The sequence below is a fragment of the Pseudophryne corroboree genome, chromosome 1 (assembly GCF_028390025.1).
Source record: "Pseudophryne corroboree isolate aPseCor3 chromosome 1, aPseCor3.hap2, whole genome shotgun sequence".
Lineage (NCBI taxonomy): Eukaryota > Metazoa > Chordata > Amphibia > Anura > Myobatrachidae > Pseudophryne > Pseudophryne corroboree.
The window spans coordinates 140,991,925-141,010,732 of record NC_086444.1 but is presented as its reverse complement, the minus strand read 5'-3'; the positions used below and the strand labels follow the sequence as shown (position 1 = coordinate 141,010,732).

At 49.5% G+C, this 18,808-nt stretch overlaps 1 protein-coding gene across 2 annotated transcripts in view; it reads left to right on the top strand.

The window, feature by feature from the left end:
- Positions 1-18,808, top strand: part of CENPH (centromere protein H) — a 135,612-nt gene that overhangs the window by 94,790 nt on the left and 22,014 nt on the right. For both annotated transcript variants that reach the window (XM_063963352.1, XM_063963349.1), the window contains one exon: positions 1,966-2,017. In XM_063963352.1, coding sequence (XP_063819422.1) covers positions 1,966-2,017 — 52 coding nt within the window. The remainder of the gene's footprint in view (positions 1-1,965; positions 2,018-18,808) is intronic.

The window sequence follows — 18,808 nt, the reverse complement described above, 5'->3', positions numbered from 1 at the left end:
TATTTCAAGGACGGCTGGAGTCAGAAAATCTGACTCGCTGTTTATACTGTATGCACCCAACAAACTGGGTGCTCCTGCTTCTAAGCAGACGATTGCTCGTTGGATTTGTAGCACAATTCAACTTGCACATTCTGTGGCAGGCCTGCCACAGCCTAAATCTATCAAGGCCCATTCCACAAGGAAGGTGGGCTCATCTTGGGCGGCTGCCCGAGGGGTCTCGGCATTACAACTCTGCCGAGCAGCTACGTGGTCGGGGGAGAACACGTTTGTAAAATTCTACAAATTTGATACCCTGGCTAAAGAGGACCTGGAGTTCTCTCATTCGGTGCTGCAGAGTCATCCGCACTCTCCCGCCCGTTTGGGAGCTTTGGTATAATCCCCCTGGTCCTGACGGAGTACCAGCATCCACTAGGACGTCAGAGAAAATAAGATTTTACTTACCGATAAATCTATTTCTCGTAGTCCGTAGTGGTTGCTGGGCGCCCATCCCAAGTGCGGATTGTCTGCAATACTTGTACATAGTTATTGTTACAAAAAAATCGGGTTGTTCTTGTTGTGAGCCGTCTGTTCAGAGGCTCCTACGTTTGTCATACTGTTAACTGGGTTCAGATCACAAGTTGTACGGTGTGATTGGTGTGGCTGGTATGAGTCTTACCCGGGTTTCAAAATCCTTCCTTATTGTGTATACTCGTCCGGGCACAGTATCCGAACTGAGGCTTGGAGGAGGGTCATAGGGGGAGGAGCCAGTGCACACCACCTAGTCCTAAAGCTTTTATTTTTGTGCCCTGTCTCCTGCGGAGCCGCTAATCCCCATGGTCCTGACGGAGTCCCAGCATCCACTACGGACTACGAGAAATAGATTTATCGGTAAGTAAAATCTTATTTTTTATGCCCCACTTATTTAGTCAGATCTAGCCACTGACTATATGTTGAATTTCCCTTGTAATTCAGAAACCATATTCTTGTTTTTATTTCTTGCGTAACGCTTATCTTTTTCAAAAGCTTTTCCTTGAACCCAAGCGGGCAGTGGTGATGCTGTTACATTGTCTTTTTGGCCTCTATAGCTTGTATGCAATGTTCCAGCACAGTATCTTTTGCTCCCACTCATTGGCTGCTGTCTTGTGAATGCCTAGTGGCCTCCCAGTTACTGGTCTCTCAGCTCTTAGGGCATCCAAACTGTATGACCGTAGCAGACCGTGGGATTATTGGGGGCTAATGATGCTCACAACCCTGAATGCCCCACAGAACATGGTAGTGCCTTCTACATACGTGCTGTGGGGTAGAGGGGAAGGGATACGTCTGCAACAGATGGTTGGCATTTTTGAGGCACAGGGTAGTGCCAGTGAAGAAAAAGGGCAAGTTCAGGCTTTGCCTCTGATGTCGTCACACACAGTGCCATGGAGGAGGGGAGGAATGGGGCTTGGCTGCACAGCTTATAGGCAGTGTTGTTAGTGTTACCTAGAACACCCAAACTGTCCGCTTTCATTTTGTGAATTGTACTACTAGTGTTCGCTCCAGGGTGAACTGCGGGCATGGCACTTCCGGGAGAGCGGGCACTTCTTTTGCGTGCATACTCTCAAAGGGGATGTGTCCTCAGGTTTACCACTCTCTGAGGTATGCCCAGCATTTACGGAGATGCTGGGCTGCCCCCAAGCTCCCCTCACAGTGGACAGATGCTGTGTGCATGCATACGGCATCTATTCACAATCCATGAACGCTAACTGCAACTTTTCCCACTGCAGCCTGTAGGTGGAGACAGCATAAGATCAGCACACATTTTGCCATTTTAAAATTGGGCAGGGCGTGGCTCCCACGCTGAAACAGCCTCACGGGAACACTAGAATACAACGACCATCTGATTGCTATGGACAACGCCACACTATCACCACTTTTTTTTATAAAAGCTCCAAATTGTATTTGGGAGAAAACTGAATGGACATCCTTCCTCACACTGTTTTCTTCTAGGAGATAAGCATTTTGGAGGAACAATTGATGGAAGTCAAGAAAAAGAGAATGCGTAAGATCTCTTTAAACTTTGATCTTGTTTGATCGTTGTGATGTGTGTTTGGTGTAACCTTGTTAGACTTTGCATTAAATATCACCTTTTCAAGTTAAACCCCAAGAATCGGCAGGTTTATGTGTTGAGCTGGGTACACACTGAGCTATATGTCGTCTGATCCTGTGGATCGGACCGACGTCTGGTTTGATGTTCTGCATATCAAACCTAACTATATCGCTAGCATCCTGTAGTAATGTTAATGAAGGACTGAAAACGATTGCTCCGTCCTTCATTAAAGTCGCCCCAGTGTGTACGGGTAATCTGGCCTGACAGGGATTTGTTCCCTTTTGCTCCAGCTTTACACCACTGTGCACGTTCTGAATTTGTATATACACTTTTCCATTTTACTGTGTTTTGTGTCAGGACTATTGCATCTTACTGTGCTCTTTATATTTCCATTGTTAGGTGTGCCTTTCACCTGTTCTCTCAATAGAGGGAAAAAAAACCTTTTAGTCATTAAGAAGTTGTGTGCACTGCATAGGCAGTGGGTTTCTCGATTTTTTTATAAATGTATATATTATTCCTTCTCTGTGACGTCCATTACAATGGGTCGGAGCATTCTAGATAGGTAGAGAAAGGTAGTTTAAGAAATGCCCTAGGATGGTATATCCTCTTGGCCCTGTGAGTCTTTGCCTAACTCTAGCTGTTGGCAGACAGTGTATTTATGTAAGTGTAGATCAGTGGTTTCCAAACTTTTTTGAATCACGGCACCCTAGAATATCAGAATATTTTTCACGGCACCCCTAGGCCAAAAATTTCTTATTGAGAAATTTAGAAAGAAATATTACATTAAGTCGATTGCGTTTATATGTCATCCTTAGGGTCAGTTGTGTGGTGAGGGACAATATTTGCTTCTGTTTGGCCACATATTTTATGACTGGCAGCCACCAGCACTGGTTTTGCCTATTATATTGACCATGAATTTTTAATTGGTCCTGGACCACCAACCCAGGGCACCCCTGCAGGTGTCCCGATGCACCCCAGGGAGCCACGGCACACAGTTTGGGAACCTCTGGTGTAGATCACCACCACTACTGGGAGGGTTCAGGAATGCACACTTTTGCTGCACGTCCAAGGACAGAGTGGGCTATCCCTAGTGCTACAGCTTTCTGTTTCAGGAGCAGTTCTGCTAGCTTAAAGTATTTTTATATCCCGTTTGTTACTGGAGACGCACATCAGGATGTCTGGTCAGGCTGGAGATTTGTCTTAAAAAGTAAGCAGCATGCATGCTACATGATCGTTTCACAAGTATGTGAGTAAATGTGATGGTGCAATCCAGAACACCTGCAAACTAAGCAGACCTGAAGGCTTTGCAGTAGTCTTCAAAAACTGATCAGAAAAGTGGCTGTTACTCCAGTTACTTTAGATCAAACTGCAATGGATTCTCCCTTCTACATTTCCTATACTGTAGCTCCAGCAGTGATCGTGCTGGGATAAAATTTCTGTGGGTACCAGGGACCCATCATTTATAAAATCTTGGGGCCCACTTCATTGTTTCTGGTTTCCATTATCAGTTGTCAGTATTAAATGGCCATCAGACCGCTCCACGTGCACTTTAAATACACTTGAGCCTTTCCGGGCACGATTCAATTAGAAGACAGTTGAATAGCGACGGGAATTACCTCCCAGGGCTATTCAATACAGCGCCCTGTGACATCCGACAATGATTTCTTATCGCACCCCCGGAGGGGTGCGGGCAGAAATCCGTCAAAAGTGCTGACGCAATGCTGATTTCTGCCCTTAACAAGGCAGAAACAGCGTCGCACTGGGCACTTAAGTCAAAGAATGCCAGTTCTACAAACACCCTGTTTAGTCGAGGAGAACGGGCATTCTCAGACTTACCACTGCACTGTATTGAATAGCCCTGGGAGCTAATTCCCAGTGCTATTCAATTGTCTTCGAATTTAATCGTGCCCTCTGTGTCCTTTAAGGTCCCACAGACCACCCCACATGGAATTAGATCACTCTACATACCACTAAAATTCCCATCCGCTCCCTCACTTGTCCTCGACATCCCCATCTATAGCAACATTACACATATATACAGTAAGGGAACTAGTGAGTGGTGGGCCAAGGTGCTAAAATGCTTTGGGTCCCCCATTCACATGCCGTCCCTCACCCATGCTAAGGAAAAACAAGACCGTATGTGAATGCACTCGGTGCTTATGGCTTTGCTCGCTCCACAGCAGCATTTTCCCATCATGCTTCTTGTGATCACCAAATGCACCCAGTGTCTAATTGACATTCCGCCTCCACAGCAGCGTGTTCCACACTACACCACTCCTGTACCCCGCACTACAGTACTGTACTAGATACCCCTACAGTATATACCAAACTACAGCACACATCCCCCATATGCTCAAACCCCCCCCCCCCCCTCCCCCCTCCATATGCACTGCACTAATCACTACAACTCCGCCACTACAAAAGTATCGAGCGACCCGGTATTCCAACTCTGGTAGCGAGCAGGGTTGAACACATGTCAACCCAGATTGCTGTGCTGTGTGAACGGGAAGCTGGGTTGATGTGACCAGTTTCCCGTTCACTCTGTTTGGACGGGCGGCACTTGGAGCTCGTGAACTCTAAGCGCCGCCCTCACTATGTCACCAACCTATATCCCGGTTTGGGGACAGCGGCGGTGAGGGGTCTGAGGTAGGCTGCACCCGTATCGGGCTCCTGGGTGCGACCCACCTTAGGCGGGCTGAAAGGGGGTATCAGTGTAGTAGTAGCCAAACCTCAGTAACCCCTACACCACAATTAAAACCACAGACACACAAAATAATGTATATAGTTCCTTCTAGCACTGGGGAGGGACGGGATCCAGCACTTCCTAAGATGATACAGGGAACACATTGTTGAGAGAGCATGGGAGGTGGTACAATGGAAAGTGGAGCTGAAGTATGGAAAATGCACACAGCTGCTAAATACAAAGCAGCAGGAAACCCCTCACCTGACAATGGAGGTCAGCTCTGGAACTCCTGCAGCACCAGGTCATCCAAAATGGTGGCCGCCGGCAGTTCTACCAGAAGCATTGAGTATTGACTATCCAGCAGCCACAGCGACTAGGAAACAGCCAGCAGGTCCAGGAGATGCAAGCCAGGGGCAGCAGTGGGCTGCAGAGACTTTGGCAGCAGGCAGTAGAGACTGGTAGGGTGCAGGTAACAAGCGCAAGTACAGACCACAGGTGACTTCGCAGAGACGACCCCCGGTAAAATCCCATATCTGTATGGGTAAAATCCTATATGTATTGCATATCTGTATCTACAGAGAGCAGACTGTGAGTGTCCTCAACGGCTGCATGCTTGTGGGGATGTCGGACCGGGCACCAGATTGAGCAGCACACATCTTTTAATTGAAAGGTGTGCGGCCTGCCACCTGTGGGCTGGCTTTTGCCGGGCACCCGGTCCTCTGCTCCTCCTGCTTGGAGCTGGCCGCCCTCCAGCCGTATTACCAGCAGCCGCGCTGCGTGAACTCAGACAGCCCCCTTTCCCCGCAGGAACACCCAGTCACCGGCCTGCCCCCATCAATTGGCCACTAAGGATTGGCTGCCGTGGAGTGCGTCCCTGGGGGGACACCTATTTTAGCAGTGTGAGTCCCCGTGTCTCAAAACAGCGTAAAATACGTGCTATGGCACGTTTTTGCAATCCCTGTCCAGTTTCTGAGATTCTGGATGACTGGGAATCCTTTCTAATTCATACGTCGGTCCTTTGGACTAACACCATCTCTTAGAATTTTCTCACAGAAGTACTAAGAACACTGAACTAGGGTCAACAGTGTCACATCCATGCATCCAAATGAACTGGAATAAACCGCGTAAAGAGGCTTTTCCCGTGCAAACTAATAGGGGCCCATTTAAGGCACCCAAAAGCCCTAGACAGATTTCTGCTCACACCCCATGAAAACATGGAAATTGACAGCAGAAAAGAACCACTTGGCCTATCTAGTCTGCCCTTAGATAGAGATAAGATAGCATACTTCCCAACATGACCCTTTCCAGGAAGGACAGAATGCTCTGCACCTGGACTAACCTCATAATTTGATTGCCATCACCTGTGCTGAAGCACCTTTCTTCTCCATTAACCTGTTCAAAACAGATGCAGACAATCATAAATTAAGAGAAGTCCAGAAGCAGAGCATATTGTCCCTCCTGGAAAGGGTCATGTTGGGAGATGTCGTCTAGATATGAGAGAGATAAATATCCGCTAGATCGGTGGTTCCCACACTGTCCTCAAGGACCCCTGGTTCATGTTTTCCAGGTTACCTAGCAGTTGCACAGGTGTATTCATTACTCACTGACACGTTTTAAAAGAAATTATTCTTTTAGTCTTTTACTTGTGATTCACTCAGGAGACCTGGAAAACATTAACTGTTGGGGGGTCTTTGAGGACCGAGCTTGGAAACCACTGAGCTAGATATTCGTTCCACCAGTGAGCTGCTGAGCTATCTTGGAGATTTCATCTGTTAGAGATGTAACAAGCGAAAGCATTTGTCGCCTACAGATATTTTTCTATGGCTGACAAGTATAGACAGGGGTCTCATTAGATGCTAGCAGGATGTAGGCTTAAAAAACTGCCATTGTAGTATTTCTCTAGCATCCATAAGGGATATTTGGGGGAAACTAGTACGATGGGGTATAGACAAGGTCCAAAGGAGCCAGTGCACTTAAAATTTCTTCAACTGGGTGTGCTGGCTCCTCCCCTCTATGCCCACTCCCACAGGCAGTTTAGAAAAAAGTGCCCTCAGGAGAGGATGCACATCTCTGCAGCTCCAGAGTTTTCTTCAATTTCATTCAAAACTTCTTTATTTTTGGTATGCTGTCTGGGCAACAGCATACCTGCGCCGGGGGTGGGGTGGGGTCACCAGCCTTGCAAGGTGCAGAGCTGCTTCTCCGCTGCAGGGCCACCCGAGGGGCTTTGTTCAACGAGGCACTGCACCTTGGCTGTCACAGCCGCAGCACACCGCACACCCCTAATGCTGCCTGAAGGTGACATCGGTGGTGAGTACACACCGGAGACCCCGCTAGGGAGGTCCCCGGTTCAAAGTTTGGCTGACCACGGGTGCAGCGTACGGAACCCTCCCTGGGGGTCCCGCTAGGGTCCCCCGTGTGTACACTGGCACAAAACTGCTTAACTAAGCACTTGTGTGAGGTTTTAAGCTTATTTGGAGACTTTGCCAGTATAACTAATATGTATAGCTGCGGTGCCATTGGAGGGGGGCGGAGGTTCCTCAGAGTGGTACCAGCTGCATTTTGGCGCCTTCCTCGGCTTACAGCAGCCATCAACAGCACACACTCAGCGCTTCCTGCCTCACAGACACGCTGGAAACTGGTACAGGGTGTAGCTAAGGGGAAGAGCCGCTTGTGTACACTATTCTGAGCCTGTTTAGGACTGTATTTGTTAGTGTTGCTGATATTTACAGAGCTGACAGTCTCATTGGGACTGTGCAGCTCGGGGTGTGCTGGTATTCTCCCTCTCTGTCTCCTCTCACATACAGTAGGGCAGGCTTGCATTATAACTGTCTGTGTGTTGGTGTATGTTTTTGTACTTACTGCACAGCTTGGGCTTACCCATATTTGACAGTATCTGTCACACCAGATTCTCTCCATTATCTACTGACTCTTTCCTGTGAGCAATGCAGTCAGTCTTCACAAATTAGTGAAGAGGTTGGGGGAGAGGGTACAGCGCCCCACTGGTTAGGGTCTCTTAAAACTGGGATGTCGGATATGTCATCCCAGCTCACTGTTAATGTGCAGAAAACTCAGCTACTGCAACAAGCTGTTGCAGATTTAGCTGCTAGGGCTGATGCATAGCCCCCCATCTCTCTCATACAGGTCCCCAGAAGCATGGTTTACCTGCTCTGCTCTCTGATCCAGATGATGATATATAAGATGATGGGGATGACCTGGATCCTGTTAGTGGGGATCCCGATTCTACTCGGGGTATTGAACCCCTCATTTTGGCTATAAGGGATGTTACAGCTCCCTCTAGAGCAGGGCTGGCCAAACCAGTCCTCGAGATCTACCAACAGTTCACATTTTCCAGGCCACCTAGCTGGTGCTCAGGTGTAATCATTACTAATTAAGATGTGCTGCATTCATTCCTAACTGACGGTTCTACAGATCTCCAGAAGGCCTGGAAAACATGAACTGTTGGTAGATCTCGAGGACCGGTTTGGCCAGCCCTGCTCTAGAGGATGCTGCTTCACAGCAGTCTTTTTTTTCTTTGCACAAAACAAGCCCAATGTCACTTTCCCTGAATCTCCAGAGTTAGATGACTTATTCAAACAGCCCTGGAAAAATCCAGTCAAAAAATTCCAAGTGTCCAAAAAGTGTTTGCCCCTCAAGGTAGAAAATTTTGTGAGGAACCCCCTGGGGTGGATGTCTGTCTCTCGCCTGTCTAAGAAGGCAGTGCTGCCTGCGCTGGGCTCCTTTACTTTGAAGGATCCTGGGGATAGAAAGATAGACGACCCTAAAATCTATATACACTGCAGCAGGCCTTTCACAAAGACCGGTCATTGCGGGTTGCTGGGTGACCCATGCCATTTGCTCTTGGGCCGCGCAAATTCAGGGGGACCTCTCGGGGATATGCCCTTAGTTACCATGGTAACCCTCCTGAAGCACATTCAGGACACTACCCATGTCCTCTGTGATTCCCTCAAGGAGATAGGTAACATAAATGCTTGGACGTCGGCCATGGCGGTGTCGGCGCACAGAGCCTTGTGGTTGCGTCAGTGGATTGCGAAACGGAGAATACAAACGTAATGTGGAGTCCCTCCCCTTTTCTGGGGAATGGCTTTTTTGGGTTGAGTTGGATGCATGATTTCCAAGGTTACTGCTGGGAAATCCACGTTTCTCCCTTCTAGGGCCCCGCCGGTGAGACGCTCTTATTCGGGACCATCTGTCCAGTACGTTCGGTCTCGCACATTTCACTCGAAGTGCCTCCAATGCAGCTAGAGGCACAAGAGGTAGTCCAGAAAATCTGCAAGTAGCAGTTCTCAGGAACAGTCCACTCCAACCGCGTCTGGGAGACCTCCTGCCAGGATGCCTGGGTCAGGGAACTCGTTTCTCACGGCTACAAGCTGGAGTTCGACAGTACTCTTTCCCCCCAACATTTTTTCAAATCAAGCATACCAGCTTTGGAGGATATGCAAGTTACGTTACAACAGGCAATCCGAAAGTTGGTCCAGTCCCACGTCATTGTTACAGTACCACTACTGCAACGCGGCAAGGGGTTTTACTCAAACCTGTTTGTGGTGCCGAAGCCGGACGGTTCGGTCAGACCCATTCTGAATCTGAAATCCTTGAATCCTTATTTGAGGGTGTTTAAGTTCAAAATGGAATTCCTGCGAGCAGTGATTGCGGGCCTGGAGGAACGGGAATTTATGGTCTCCTTGGATATCAAGGACGCCTATCCATATTTCGATTTGGCCTCATCAGGCGTACCTGCGGTTTGCCCTGCTGGACGATCACTTCCAATTCCAGGCACTGCCCTTCGGCCTGTCAACAGCCCGAGGGTATTCACGAAGGTGATGGCGGAGATGATGCTTCAACTCCGGGATCCAAGGGATCAATGTGGTCCCTTATCTGGAAGATCTTCTGATAAAGGCAAGATCCAAGGAGCTTTTGTTGCTACATATCGACCGCACCATCCGTCTTCTGTCCGACCATGGGTGGATCCTCCAACTTACAGAAGTACCACCTGGAGCCAACTCAGAGGCTCCTGTTCCTGGGGATGTTGCTGGATACTGTGGCCCAGAAGGTGTTTCTACCAGAGGACAAGGCGACAACACTTCAGGAGATGGTGCGCCTCCCTACTCGAGTGTCCGTACATCTCTGCATAAGATTGTTGGGTAAGATGGTTGCCTCATACAGGGCAATCCAGTATGGGAGTTTCCATGCCAGAACGTTTCAGTTGGATCTCCTGAGCGAATGGTCCGGATCACATCTCCAGATGCACCAGATGATTCAGCTGTCACCTCAGGCCAGGATTTCCCTCCAGTGGTGGCATAGTCCTCCAGTCTCCCGGAGGGCAGGAGTTTTGGAATCCAGGATTGGACCCTCCTCACGACGGATGCAAGTCTGAGAGGATGGGGAGCTGTCACCCAAGGGGCGCAGTTCCAGGGCAGGTGGTCAGCCCACGAAAGCCTCCTTCCAATCAACATTCTGGAACTTCGGGCGATCTACAATGCTCTACTTCAAGCCTCTCCTTTGCTCAAGGTTCACGTGATCCAGGTACAGTCGGACAATGCCACGGAGGTGGCATATATCAATTGACGAGGGACAAAAAACAGAGCTTGCATGCGAGAGGTGTCAAAGATACTCCTCTGGGCGGAAAGAAATGCAAGAGCCATGTCGGCAATCTTCATTCCGGGTGTGGGCAACGATCTCCACCCGGGGGAGTGGAGACTCAACCATCTGGTGTTCCAGCAGATCATTGACCGGTGGGGTTGCCCGCAAATAGACATGATGGCTTTTTGTCTCGACAAGAAACTTCCCTGGTATTGCTCGCGGACCAGGGACCCTCAGGATAGTGCCGTGGACGCATTGGCGTCGCCTTGGCTGTACCGGCTGGTCTACCTGTTTTCTTCGATCCCATTGCTCCCAAGAGGGCTAAAGCGAATCTGGAATCAAGGTGTCCAGGCAATTCTAATTGCCGCAGATTGGCCTCGGAGGGCGTGGTACGTGGATCTTCTGGACATGTCTGTCCAAGACCCTTGTCCTCTACCACTCGGGAGCGATCTTCAACAAGGACCGTTCATCTTCCCGGACTTGCGGCGTCTTCGTTTGACGGCATGGAGATTGAGCGGAACATCCTAGCTCGCAAGGGCCTTTCCAAGAAGGTTATTGCAACCATAGTTCAGGCCAGGAAACCTGTGACGTCAAAACACTATCATCATATCTGGAGGAGATATGTCTCTTGGTGCGAGGAATACACTTATCCGCCTGCAGAGTTTCACTTGGGACGTTTTCTGCAGGCTGGTGTGGATAAGGGCTTACGTCTGGGTTCCATTAAGGTCCAGATTTCAGCTCTCTCCATTTTCTTTCTGAAGAATTTGGCAGTGTTGCCAGAAGTTCAGACCTTGCAAGGGGTACTCCACATACGACCTCCCTTTTGTGCCACCTACGGCACCCTGGGATTTGGATGTAGTGTTTGAAATTTCTACAGTCCTCCTGGTTTGAACCTCTAATGACGGTGGAAGACTGTGATGTTACTGGCCCTGGCTTCTGCTCAACGTGTGTCAGAATTAGGGGCCTAATTGTGTAAAAGTCCCTAATTGGTCTTTTACGAGGACAGAGCGGAGCTCTGGACTAGACAGCAGTTCCTGCCGAAAGTTGTCTCCGCATTTCAACCTATTGTGGTTCCGTCCAGTTCTGATGCTTCTGCTTCTCTGGAGGCATTGGATGCTGTGCGTGCCTTGAAGATATATGTCAAGCGTACAGCTCGGATCAGAAAGACGTTTTCCTTGTTCGTGCTTTATGATGCGCAGAAGGTGGTTTGCCCTGCTTCAAAGCAGTCCATTGCTCGTTGGATTAGGTTTACTATCCAACAGGCCTATGTGTCGGCAGCCTTACCAGTTCCTAAGTCTCTAAAGGCCCACTCTACTAGATCAGTGGGCTCTTCCTGAGGGGCTGCCTGTGGCGTCTCGGTCTTGCAACTATGCCGAGCTGCTACCTGGTCGGGGAAGAACACTTTTGTGAAGTTCTACAAGTTTGATACCCTGGCCAAAGAGGATACCCAGTTTGGGCAGGTGGTGCTGCTTGGAAGCTTTGGGACGTCCCCATCGTACTAGTTTCCCCGCAATATCCCTTATGGATACTTGAGAAAATAGGATTTTGGTTACCTACTGGTAAATCCTTTTCTCGTAGTGCATAAGGGATATTTTGCGCTAGCCTCAGTGCGTTGACGTTTATGCAGGTTCTTGTTCTATAGTTGCCTGTTCAGTTGTTGTTACCAGTTATGTTTGTGGTTTGTAAATCTCACCACCCTTTTTTACCATGTTCCTTCTCTCATATGTCCTTTCTCCTTCAGGCATGTTTTTACCTATAACTGCCTGTGGGAGGGATCATAGAGGGGAGGAGCCAGCACAACCAGTGGAAGAAATTTAAAGTGCACTGGCTCCTTTGGACCCTGTCTATATCCCATCATACTAGTTTCCCCCAATATCCCTTATGGACTACGAGAAAAGGATTTACCGGTAGGTATTAAAATCCTATTTTTATTTATTTATTTTTCCTACATGCTCTGCCGAGATGTCATTTCTTCAGAGCTGGCCAGTGAGCGTTAACTACTGTCAAGATGTCTTTATCTGCCACTCCATACGTGGGCAGTGAGACCTCATACACACTTAGTTGTAAGCTGAAAGGAAGCCTTTTGGAACATTTTTTTTTCTCTGACTTGATGAGCTCAAGGATTCTTGACCCCCAGTATTTCACTCAGATCTTTGAGCTGAGTGTGGACTGGAGGACATAAAAACGGCATAGGGTAGTTACTGAACGAGTAACAGTCAAGAGGTTGTCACACATTTAAGGTTCCAGGCCCCCTTACCTGACCCGGTGAAGCAACCTCACGCCCATTGGTGCTGCTTCTGGCGCAGGAGACATGCCTGAGCTTCATGCTTGTAAACCAGCTGGGTGTTGGGTGTCCATCCCACAGTCATCTCCTGCGCTGTTGGAGTATGGGTGCTGCCATCTTGGCAAGTATTGCCTGACTAACTACCAACCAGAGTCCACTGCATGCACACATAATCGCTGAGCCTATCTGGGACATTAATGCTCTATTTAAACCAGCTGTTGCAGTGACCTTACTACCATAACTACTACTCTCCGGAGACCTGCTTCCTTGCTCCTGGCAATGTACCTACACATCTATTCCAGAAGGACAACAGATGGTTCATCAAATGTATCCACACTGTCCAGTTCCTCCAAGGAGACAAAATATAGATTCTCTTTTTCTCTAACGTCCTAGTGGATGCTGGGAACTCCGTAAGGACCATGGGGAATAGCGGGCTCCGAAGGAGGCTGGGCACTCTAGAAAGATCTTAGACTACCTGGTGTGCACTGGCTCCTCCCACTATGACCCTCCTCCAAGCCTCAGTTAGATTTCGTGCCCGGCCGAGGTTGGATGCACACTAGGGGCTCTCCTGAGCTCTTAGAAAGTTATAGTCTTAGAATTTGTTTTTTTCAGTGAGACCTGCTGGCAACAGGCTCACTGCAGCGAGGGACTAAGGGGAGAAGAAGCGAACTCGCCTGCTTGCAGCCGGATTGGGCTTCTTAGGCTACTGGACACCATTAGCTCCAGAGGTATCGACCGCAGGCCCAGCCTTGATGTTCGGTCCCGGAGCCGCGCCGCCGTCCCCCTTACAGAGCCAGAAGCAGGAAGATGGTCCGGAAAATCGGCGGCATGAAGACATCCTGTCTTCACCAAGGTAGCGCACAGCACTGCAGCTGTGCGCCATTGCTCCTCATACACACTTCACACTCCGGTCACTGAGGGTGCAGGGCGCTGGGGGGGGCGCCCTGAGGCAGCAATAAAAACACCTTGGCTGGCTAAAATACCTCAATATATAGCCCCTGGGGCTATATATGAGGTAAATACCCCTGCCAGAATCCCAAAAAAAGCGGGAGAATAGGCCGCGAAAAAGGGGCGGAGCCTATCTCCTCAGCACACTGGCGCCATTTTTCCCTCACAGCTCGGCTGGAAGGAAGCTCCCTGGCTCTTCCCTGCATTTCTACAGTACAGTAAGAGGGAAAAGAGAGGGGAGGCACTAAATTGGCACTGTATACAGTATAAGCAGCTATTAGGGACATAACTCCGTTAGTCCCTGTATATATATAGCGCTCTGGTGTGTGCTGGCATACTCTTACTCTGTCCCCCCAAAGGGCTTTTGTGGGTCCTGTCCTCTATTTGAGCATTCCCTGTGTGTGTGGAGTGTGTCGGTACGGCTGTGTCGACATGTTTGAGGAGGATAATGATGTGGAGGGGGAGCAGATGCCTTTAGCAGAGATGTCACCCCCTGCGGGGCAGACACCTGAGTGGATGATGGTATGGCAAGAAATGAGTGCACGTATAGACTCCTTACATAAAAAATTTGCCGACATGCCGACTGTGGGACAGCCGAGTCTTCAGCTCGTGCCTGTCCAAGGGTCTCAAAAGTCATCAGGGGCTCTAAAACGCCCGTTATCTCAGGTGGCACAAGTAGATGTCGACACGGATACTGACGCCAGTGTCGACGACGATGAGTCAAATTTAATGCCCGTTAAGGCCATTCGCTGCATGATTGAGGCAATGAAAGAGGTGTTAAATATTTCTGATTTACATCCAGGTACCACAAAAAAGGGTATTATGTTTGGGGAGAAAAAACTACCTGTAGTTTTTCCCCCGTCAGATGAATTAAATGAAGTGTGTGAAGAAGCGTGGGCTTCCCCTGATAAGAAATTGGTGATTCCTAAGAAATTACTAATGGCGTTCCCTTTCCCGCCAGAGGATAGGTTACGTTGGGAAACACCCCCGAGGGTGGATAAAGCGCTCACACGTTTGTCAAAAAAGGTGGCACTACCGTCCCAGGATACGGCCGCCCTTAAGGAACCTGCTGATAGAAGGCAGGAGGCGATCCTGAAGTCTGTATATACACACTCAGGCATTATACTCAGACCAGCAATTGCGTCAGCTTGGATGTGCAGTGCTGCCGCTGCATGGTCAGATAACCTGTCAGAAAATATTGACACACTAGACAGAGACACGATCCTGTTAACAATTGACCATATAAAAGACTCAGTCTTATACATGAGAGATGCACAGAGGGAAATCTGCCGGCTGGTATCTAAAGTAAGTGCACTATCTATCTCTGCTAGGAGATGCTTATGGACTCGCTAGTGGACTGGAGATGCAGATTCCAAAAGGCACATGGAAGTTTTGCCTTATAAAGGGGAGGAATTATTTGGGGATGGTCTCTCCGACCTAGTTTCCACAGCAACGTCTGGGAAGTCAGCATTTTTACCCCATGTCCCCTCACAGCCTAAGAAGGCGCCATTTTATCAGGTTCAGTCCTTTCGATCCCAGAAAAACAAGCGGGGAAAAGGAGGGTCTTTTCTGTCAAGAGGCAGAGGCAGGGGAAAAAGGCTGCAGCAAACAGCAGGTTCCCAGGAACAAAAGTCCTCCCCCGCTTCCTCTTCCAAGTCCGCCGCATGACGGTGGGGCTTCACAAGCGGAGCCAGGTACGGTGGGGGCCCGCCTCAGGAATTTCAGCGATCAGTGGGTTCGCTCACAGGTGGATCCCTGGATCCTTCAAATAGTATCTCAGGGATACAGGCTGGAATTCGAGGCGATTCCACCCCGCCGTTTCCTAAAATCCGCCTTGCCGATTGCTCCCTCAGACAGGGAGGCAGTGCTAGCGGCAATTCACAAGCTGTATTCCCAGCAGGTGATAATCAAGGTACCCCTACTTCAACAAGGCCGGGGTTACTATTCCACACTATTTGTGGTACCGAAACCGGACGGTTCGGTGAGACCCATTTTAAATTTGAAGTCCTTGAACACATACATAAAAAAATTCAAGTTCAAGATGGAATCGCTCAGGGCGGTTATTGCAAGCCTGGACGAGGGGGATTACATGGTATCCCTGGACATCAAGGATGCTTACCTGCATGTCCCCATTTACAATTCTCACCAGGAGTACCTCAGATTTGTGGTACAGGATTGCCATTACCAATTCCAGACGCTGCCGTTTGGACTCTCCACGGCACCGAGGGTATTTACCAAGGTTATGGCGGAAATGATGATACTCCTTCGAAAAAAGGGAGTTTTAATTATCCCATACTTGGACGATCTCCTAATAAAGGCACGATCCAAGGAACAGTTGTTAGTGGGAGTAGCACTATCTCAGGAAGTGCTGAGCCAGCACGGTTGGATTCTGAATATCCCAAAGTCACAGCTGGTCCCCACGACACGTCTAATGTTCCTGGGAATGATTCTGGACACGGCCCAGAAAAAAGTGTTTCTCCCGGAGGAGAAAGCCAGGGAGTTGTCTTCTCTAGTCAGAGACCTCCTAAAACCAAAACAGGTATCGGTGCATCACTGCACGCGGGTCCTGGGAAAGATGGTAGCTTCTTACGAAGCAATTCCATTCGGCAGGTTCCATGCCAGAATCTTTCAGTGGAACCTGTTGGACAAGTGGTCCGGATCGCATCTTCAGATACATCGTTTAATAACCCTGTCTCCACGAACCAGGGTGTCTCTTCTGTGCTGGCTGAACAGTGCTCATCTTCTGGAGGGCCGCAGATTCGGCATACAGGACTGGGTCCTGGTGACCACGGATGCCAGCCTACGAGGCTGGGGGGCAGTCACAAAGGGAAGAAATTTCCAGGGACTATGGTCAAGTCAGGAGACTGCCCTTCACATAAATATTCTGGAACTAAGGGCCATTTACAATGCCCTAAGTCAAGCAAAATCCCTGCTCCTACACCAGCCGGTGCTGATCCAGTCAGACAACATCACGGCAGTCGCCCATGTGAATCGACAGGGCGGCACAAGAAGCAGGACGGCGATGGCAGAAGCCACAAAAATTCTCCGATGGGCGGAGAATCATGTACTAGCACGGTCAGCAGTGTTCATCCCGGGAGTGGACAACTGGGAAGCAGACTTTCTCAGCAGGCACGACCTCCACCCGGGAGAGTGGGGACTTCATCCAGAAGTCTTCCAAATGATTGTAAATCAATGGGGTCGTCCACAGGTGGACATGATGGCGTCCCGCATAAACAAAAAACTAGAGAAGTATTGCGCCAGGTCAAGAGACCCTCAGGCGATAGCGGTGGACGCCCTAGTGACACCGTGGGTGTACCGGTCAGTGTATGTGTTCCCTCCTCTACCTCTCATACCAAAGGTACTGAGAATAATAAGAAAGCGAGGAGTAAACACAATTCTCGTGGTTCCGGATTGGCCAAGAAGAGCGTGGTACCCGGAACTTCAAGAGATGATCTCAGAGGACCCTTGGTCCCTGCCGCTCAGACAGGACCTGCTACAGCAGGGCCCCTGTCTGTTCCAAGACTTACCGCGGCTGCGTTTGACGGCATGGCGGTTGAACGCCGGATCCTGAAGGAAAAGGGCATTCCGGAGGAAGTCATTCCTACGCTTATTAAAGCCAGGAAAGATGTTACGGCAAAACATTATCACCGCATATGGCGGAAATATGTTGCATGGTGCGAGGCCAAAAAGGCCCCAACAGAGGAATTTCAACTGGGTCGATTTCTGCATTTCCTGCAAGCAGGAGTGAATATGGGCCTAAAACTAGGCTCCATTAAAGTACAGATCTCGGCTCTGTCGATTTTCTTTCAATTGGAACTAGCTTCAGTACCTGAAGTTCAGACATTTGTGAAAGGAGTGCTACATATTCAGCCCCCATTTGTGCCTCCTGTGGCACCGTGGGATCTCAACGTGATGTTGAATTTCTTGAAATCACATTGGTTTGAGCCACTAAAAACCGTGGATCTGAAATATCTCACGTGGAAAGTGGTCATGTTATTGGCCCTGGCATCAGCCAGGCGAGTGTCAGAATTGGCGGCTTTATCATGTAAAAGCCCTTATCTGATTTTTCATATGGATAGGGCAGAATTGAGGACTCGTCCCCAGTTTCTCCCTAAGGTGGTGTCAGCGTTTCACCTGAACCAGCCTATTGTGGTGCCGGGTGGTCTTCTGTTTGCCGGCGGTCGGGCTCCCGGCGCTCAGTATACCGGCGCCGGGAGCCCGACAGCCGGAATACCGACAATTATTTTCCCTCGTGGGGGTCCACGACCCCCATAGAGGGAGAATAAAATAGTGTGGCGCGCGTAGCGCGCCACTGTGCCCGTAGCGTGGCGAGCGCAGCGAGCCCGCAAGGGGCTCATTTGCGCTCGCCAAGCTGTCGGTAAGCCGGCGGTCGGGCTCCCGGCGCCGGGATGCTGGTCGCCGGGAGCCCGACCGCCGGCCAGCCGTAGTGAACCCGTGGTGCCTGCGGCTACTAAGGATTTGGAGGACTCCTAATTGCTAGACGTTGTCAGGGCCCTGAAAATATATGTTTCCAGGACGGCTGGAGTCAGAAAATCTGACTCGCTGTTTATCCTATATGCACCCAACAAGCTGGGTGCTCCTGCTTCTAAGCAGACTATTGCTCGTTGGATTTGTAGTACAATTCAGCTTGCACATACTGTGGCAGGCCTGCCACAGCCTAAATCTGTCAATGCCCATTCCACAAGGAAGGTGGGCTCATCTTGGGCGGCTGCCCGAGGGGTCTCGGCTTTACAACTTTGCCGAGCAGCTACTTGGTCAGGGGCAAACACGTTTGCAAAATTCTATAAATTTGATACCCTGGCTGAGGAGGACCTGGAGTTCTCTCATTCGGTGCTGCAGAGTCATCCGCGCACTCCCGCCCGTTTGGGAGCTTTGGTATAATCCCCATGGTCCTTACGGAGTTCCCAGCATCCACTAGGACGTTAGAGAAAATAAGAATTTACTCACCGGTAATTCTGTTTCTCGTAGTCCGTAGTGGATGCTGGGCGCCCATCCCAAGTGCGGTCTATCTGCAATACTTGTACATAGTTATTGTTAACTAATCGGGTTATTGTTGAGCCATCTGTTGAGAGGCTCTATCGTTTCATACTGTTAACTGTGTTTCATATCACGAGTTGTTCGGTGTGATTGGTGTGGCTGGTATGAGTCTTACCCGGGATTCAAAATCCTTCCTTATTGTGTACGCTCGTCCGGGCACAGTACCTAACTG